This window comes from Octopus bimaculoides, chromosome 6 (assembly GCF_001194135.2).
Source record: "Octopus bimaculoides isolate UCB-OBI-ISO-001 chromosome 6, ASM119413v2, whole genome shotgun sequence".
In the NCBI taxonomy this organism is placed as follows: domain Eukaryota; kingdom Metazoa; phylum Mollusca; class Cephalopoda; order Octopoda; family Octopodidae; genus Octopus; species Octopus bimaculoides.
In genome coordinates this window covers 116,971,009-116,978,243 of record NC_068986.1, presented here as the reverse complement: position 1 = coordinate 116,978,243, position 7,235 = coordinate 116,971,009, and the positions used below count along the sequence as shown (strand labels likewise).

Here is a 7,235-nt window from a genome sequence, read left to right as displayed (position 1 = left end):
TGCGGGTGGCACATAAAAGACACCATTTCGAGCGTGGCCGTTTTCGTGCGGGTGACACGTAAAAGCACCCACTACACTCTCTGAGTGGTTGGCGTTAGGAAGGGCATCCAGCTGTAGAAACTGTGCCAAATCAGACTGGAGCCTGGTGTTGCCATCCGGTTTCACCAGTCCTCAGTCAAATCGTCCAACCCATGCTAGCATGGAAAGCGGACGTTAAACGATGATGATGATGATGATGATGATGATCCTATGACCGCGAGTCCGCTGCCCTAACCACTGGACCATTGCGCCTCCACTTGTCTAGCCATAAGTCAGCTCACATCAAGCAGACTTGTGCTCAAAAGTATTCTTACCATGACTATCCCATTTGAATACACTGTAACCCAAATAATCTAAAGTGGTTGGCATTGGGAAGGACAAAGCAGACATTGGAGAATAATGTAGTCCTAAGACATATTGGATCCTGTCAAACTGTCCAACCCTTGCCAGAATGGGACATAGATGTTAAAAGATGACAAAAGGGTGAATTCTTTTTAGACAACCAGATGTAATTTGAAAGAGAGATTTAGCTGCTATTTCTAGCATGTTCAATGATCATATCATCCTTTATTGGCTTCATGTTGAAGATATTGATGATGACAATGATGACACCCCCTGCTCCTTCATACTTCCAATACTATACCCCATTCAGTTGAGGAGTCTTGTCTTACAAGTACTTGATGACCTCACCAGTGCTGGTGCTATGAAAAAATGCACCCAGGACACTGTGAAGTGGTTCGCATTACGAAGGGCGTCCAGCTGTAAAATCCCTCCAAAGTAGACCTTGGAGTTTGGTGCAGCCCTCTGTCCTGTCTGTTCACATTGAATCATCCGAACCATGGTAGCAAAGAGAAAGGGACGTTAACTGATGATGATGATTATAATGATCCATTCAGATTGTATTTCTTACCAGAGTCATCCCTGACGGCCCAGAACAACAAATCAACACAGGCAGCATTACTACAGACCATCAATTCATACGGATCAAAATGTAACTGGCGAATGTCGGAAGCACTTCGTTGATATTTGCTTTGGAGCTCTGTTTGTCCGGATAAATATAAGGATTTTACAAAATCTTGCACTTCCTTCATAAAAGATGCTGGCAGATCTGCACAAAGAAGACATTTTCAATAAATTTATATCAAGTGTTTAAAATTATAGATTAAATAGAAACAAGAATAAAATAGGAGAAAAGTGGTAAGAATATGGAGTAGAGGCTGTGACAAAGAATTAGAATTACAGGATTTTAAGAATTTTCCTAAAAAGGCTGATCATATTATTAAAGCAAAAAGGCAAGGTCTGATTGAAGGGGACAAAAGAAACAGTGTGAGATGATAGATTTTGCAATACCCAATGATAATAGAATCGTTGACACCAAAGGAATTCAGGAAATTTTAAAAAAACATCTTTTATCTTGACCTGGCCAGCGAGTTGCAGAAATTATGAGAGACTAAGGTGGTAATTATTCCTCTGGTATTGGTGCACTTGGCACAACATCCAAACTGCTATCAATGAGGTTGAAGAACATCAGAATTGAAATATGCATTGTCAATCTGCAGAAATGTACCATCCCATATCCTAAGAAACATTCTTGAGGTTTGAGGAGACTTGTTGTCACCAAACCTCAAGATAAAATACCTGCTCACTAAATTAGCAAGTTATAGAAATAATAATAATCCTTTCTACTGGAGATACAAGGCCTGAAATTTGAGGGGAGGGGATCAGTTAATTTTATTGACCCCAGTGTTTCACTGGTACTTAATTTATTGACCCCAAAAGGATGAAAGGCAAAGTCAACCTCAACAGAATTTGAACTCAGAACATAAAGATGGATGAAATGTCGCCAAGCATTTCACCCGGCGTGCTAACGATTCTGCCAGCTTGCCACCTTAATTATAATAATAATAATAATAATAATTATAATAATAATAATAATAATAATAACAACAACAACAAGAGCACTCAGAGAGCGCAAACCTCTGCCAAAGCAACACCGTCTTCTCAACAATTAGCCAGAGATGATTTTTAAAATGAGAATATCTGAAATAAACTTGACTGCTCTCACAAACAAGAATACTAAAAATGAACCCAACCACGCTCAAAAATTAAGTAAAAAAAAACAGGAAAAATAATCCAGAATCCTTGTCCGGTAACGGATCGATCCCAAAATCTAACCAGTTCGTGCCAGTCACGAAGCCAAACATCCCTGAAAGTTTCATCCAAATCCATCCAGCTGTTCTTGAGATATCTTGTCCACAGACAAACAAACACAACTGAAAACAATACCTCCACCTTTGCTCATAATAATCCTTTCTACTGTAGGTACAAGGCCTGGAATTTGGGGGAAGGAATTAAGTTGATTACATCAACCCCAGTGCATAACTGGTACTTATTTAATCGACCCTGAAAGGACGAAAGACGAAGTCAAACTTGGCAGAATTTGAATTCAGAACGTAGTGAAAGACAAAACACTGCTAAGCATTTCGCCCAGCATGCTAACAATTCTGCGAACTTGCCACCTTAATAACAATAATAATAATAATAATAATAATAATAGTAATAGTAATACTACTACTAATAATAATAATAATAATAATAATAGCAATAATAATGATAATAATGAGCAAACCACAGCACATACCGAAGGCGCACAGAGCTGCGCTCGGTAGTGAAGTGAAAGCACGTTATAAAAATAAAACTACTGAACAATAATAATAATCCTTTCTACAATAGGGACAATGCCTGGGATTTGTAGGGAGGGGGACAGTCGATTACATTGCCCCCAGCAGTTGATTGGTACCTGTTTCATCAACTCTGAAAAGATGAAAGGCAAATTTGACTTCAGTGGAATTTGAACTCAGAATGTAAAGAGTCTGATGAAATGCCACAAAGCATTTTGCCCATCACACTAATAAGGGCTTCCAGCAATTTTAGGCGAAAGGATAAGTCAACTGATTACATTGACCTCAATATTTGACTGGTATTTATCTTAGCAAGTCTAAAAGAGATGAAAGGCAGAATTTGAACTCAGAACAAAACGACAAAGAAATGTCCTTAATGTCTGCTGTGCTAACAATTCTGCCAGTTCACTACCTTCAATAATAATAATAATAATAATAATAATATTAGAAGAAAACAGATAAATAAATAAATAAATGAGGGTTGTACTTTTTTCAAGGACGATACAAAGGTAGAAGAGTCTCTTAAGGAGACACAAGCAACTGGAGAAGAAAAAATATTGTAACAACCACCAATAACATATTGAATTTTAGCGAGCATTAAAAAGTTAATTAAAATATAATTATATAGTATTGACAAGACATTATTAGTCAATGATTAAAATTAGTTCAATTATCCCAGCAAAATACAGGGGACAACTCTGTGCATGTTTCCATCTTATTATACCTCTTCAGCAATACAGACTTCACTGTACTTGCCAAAATATAGATGAGAAAAACTATGTAGATATATAGTATTGTACACTAATTGGTAGAGAAAATTAGAATAATTTTGAGAATAAATTACCCAAAGATACCAGCTACAGGAAAGATCATAGTGTTAAATTCAGTAGAATAATTATAAAATTTCTTCAAAAGGAACTGACCTTTTTCTTGTTCCAAGACATCTCTGAGCAAAGTAACCACTACCAAGGTAACTGTCTCACTAAAAGATCTGTATGGAAATCGCAGCAGATGACCATACTGAAAATAAAATAAAAACAGACATTGAAAAGTCAAGACCTTAAACATGTAACAAACAATATACAATTTAATAAGGTTCCTTTTATGAACTAAAAGAAAGTGGGAATTCCACAGACAAACTATATCCATTCGATCTCTACTATTAATGCTAGAACTATCCATGCCTTTCTCAACAAGCAAGCCGTATGTCACTCCCTCAGAATCTTACATGGTTTACAAATCCTTTTTCTTTTTTTATTTTATCCATTATATTTTCCTCTACAAATGCTGTATTAAACACTTTTGATGTAATCCTTCTTTCCTATGTATGAAATCCTCTGGAATTTTGCAGCCAAGAATTTTCCTACCAAAATTGTTTTACACAAGTACAAGCTGAACATCAGTTGCATCATCCTTACCAATCTCAGAGAAATTATAATAATGGCTGTCGACACCATCTCTCCTCACCAGATGCAGACTTAATAATCAAAACAAAAATTGTCTTTTCATATTTACAACACAGGAAATGCATTTCAAAGATTTGGATATTGTTAGGGTAAGAATATTTTATAGATGGCTGCTTGCCAAGTGCATGGCCTAGTGGTTAAGATACTGCTCTCATCATCCCACAGTCATGATTTCAATTCCCAGACTGGATGGTGCATTATGTTCTTGAGCAAGCCACTTCACTCCACATTGCTCCAGTCAACAAAGTTGTAAATGACTTCCAGTAACAGCTGAGAAGTTAACCCTGCAATGGACTGGCATCCTGTCCAGGAGGGAGTGTTGTTATCTCCATACACCATGGACGCCAGCTTAAGTTCCAATCTTATGAGTCCTAGGTGAGGGTCATGACAAAATTTAATTCTTAATTCTTTTCTACAATTAATTGTTCAAAATGTGTACAACATATTTCACAGACTGAAACAAACTGAATAATGAGCCTGGATGTGAGTAAGATTTGAACCCTCGGCCTTGTGATTACTACTCAAACATCTTAACTTCATAACACTTGCATCTCCCATAATTATAAAATACAGGAACAGTAGAGAGTGAAGTCAAATGAGATCCTAAGTAATCCACAAGTGATCCTAAATGAAATCTATATTATAATTCTGCTTGTTCCTTTTTGTTTAGGCTTGGTTTCTACAGCTGGATGCCCTTCCTCATGCTTATCACTTTGAAGAGTGTACTGGGTGCATTTTATGTGGCACCAGTACTTTTTACATGGGATCATCACCAGTTGGGCACCAGCACCAACAGGGTCACCAAATAACTTGTAAAATAAAAAAAAACCCCTTAACTGGAAAGCAGGGAGGCGTATTGAGGGGTATAGATTTGTGCCAGTTGAGAGATTAACTTTCAAAATATAATTGAAACAGTGTGTCCTATTAAGAGATATGATGTACAAAAAGCATTAAAAACTAAACATAAATTCCAAAAAGAACAACTTACTGTATATACTTCAGAGGCCATGTTATCTAGATTTTTCAGAATGTCCTTACTCAGCAAACGTTTGGCCTGAAAAGATAGAACCTCAGAAGATCCAATATACCAAGATACATTTTAGCTGTAGCAATGGATGCGAGAAGAAGAGGAGAATGATGGCAGAGGAAATAAACCAACAACCACTGACAATGACATTGGTAGATATTTAGGGTTAAGGTTAGTTAAGTTACTTACCACACTAACAAGTGTCTGGAGTTGAGAACTAGAAAATTTTAAGTGATCTTCTTCAGGAATGATTTCAAAACCCCAGGGTTTGGTTCGTGTGAAACTAGATCCGACTTTGTTGAAATAACGGATTGTAGGGTCAAGCAAGTCATCAGTCAGACCTCCTTTATGTTGTGTTGGTGCCATAGGGGAGGGAGATCGTTCACGTCTGAAATCAATGGGGCCATCGTTGATGCCGGGTGTGGGACTTGTAGGACTTTCTGGTGTGATTACATGGGAAGATAATGTGCGTGGGAATATTGATCGGAATTTGGTGAATGGTTTCTTTGGAGGACTTTTGTCATCGCTCAATACCTCTTCCACAACACAGGAACTTGGTAAAGGAAACAGCAGCTTTATGAGAGGTACTTCATCATCAGAAGAACGGCCAATGGCTCGAGCCATTCCAATTAGAGCTGGTACAATAGATGTGCATAAAGTTTCTATAAAAAGAGGGAAAACAATCATGAAATTATGTAAGTTAACAAATTTGAGATCAGATGTTCAAGGAATATGCTTGCGAGAACCAATGTAACTCACAAGCTGATGTCAGATTAATATATTTGATAGACATTTATCACTGACTGATACTTCACATGAAATGTTATTTAACAAAGCTTTATATCTATATAAAACTAATTTCTCTTAATAACTAAAGCTACCACTGCTGACCAATATCTTTAATAGACAGCTGACTCACTTTGGGCACTGATTAATGGCGCCAAACGACTGAGAAATCTGTAGAAAGAGGAATATAATTCAAAGAAGTCCTAAGCCTATCATTCATTCATTCATTTTACATCCATTTTCGCATGCTAGCATGGGTTGGATCATCATCATAATCATCATCGTTTAACATCCGTTTTCCATGCTGGCATGGTTGGACAGTTCAACTGAGGTCTGGGAAGCCAGGAGGCTGCACCAGGCTCCAATCTGATCTTGCAGTGTTTCTACAGCTGGATGCCCTTCCTAATGCCAACCACTCTGAGAATGTAGTGGATGCTTTTTATGTGCCACCGGCACCTCAAATACAATATTTGAAGTGCTGGATACCCAATCTGATGCTAACCTTTGACTGGGGTTTTTGTAGGGGTTTTTTTTTTTTTCAAGTAAAGGATCTCTTATTCTCTACAACTACGAAGGTACAAAGTTACTAAACAATTTTTCAACAACACTGCCAGCAGCACTTTTATATAAATGACTTCAGACCACAAACAAACAAACAGACACAAACACACACACACATATTATACAACAGTCTTTCTATAGTTTCCATCAAATCAAAAATATTCACAAGGCTTTGGTTAGCGCAAGGATATAATAGAAGGCACTTGCTGGAGGGGTTCCACAATGGGGCTGAGCCCAAAACCATCTGGTCAGGAAGCAAACTTCTCAAACATGCAACCATGCCGGTTACTACTATAGCAAAATTCAGTGGGTTTATACGTGATTTATATGTATACACTAGCAGAAATACCCGGCGTTGCCCGGGTTAAAGAGAATAATGAAATCTAAAAACGCCGTCTAGACTACGCATCATCTTTATATATAGAGATGTATATACACACACGCACCCAAACACACGTATATATATGTATATCAATATAAATATATGAAAGTCAATGAAGTTTCGTAAAAGAAGGTGATCATGTACATACTTTCTTGCTGTTGTGATTATAACACCTCATTGTAAACTATGTTCCTTGTTTTCCCTTGTGGAGCATATACAAATAGGTTTTTTGTTGCTGCCCACTCTTGAGCAGCCAACATACAGTTGTCCATGTGAGAAGCAGGGCTCTTCCA

The 7,235-nt window shown here is 37.5% G+C and overlaps 1 protein-coding gene across 6 annotated transcripts in view; it reads right to left on the bottom strand.

The window, feature by feature from the left end:
- Positions 1-7,235, bottom strand: part of LOC106872207 (phosphatidylinositol 4-kinase alpha) — a 140,131-nt gene that overhangs the window by 86,847 nt on the left and 46,049 nt on the right. For all 6 annotated transcript variants that reach the window (XM_052969097.1, XM_052969100.1, XM_052969101.1 and 3 more), the window contains 4 exons: positions 5,403-5,875; positions 5,175-5,240; positions 3,644-3,740; positions 950-1,147 (listed from right to left, as the gene is read on the bottom strand). In XM_052969097.1, coding sequence (XP_052825057.1) covers positions 950-1,147; positions 3,644-3,740; positions 5,175-5,240; positions 5,403-5,875 — 834 coding nt within the window. The remainder of the gene's footprint in view (positions 1-949; positions 1,148-3,643; positions 3,741-5,174; positions 5,241-5,402; positions 5,876-7,235) is intronic.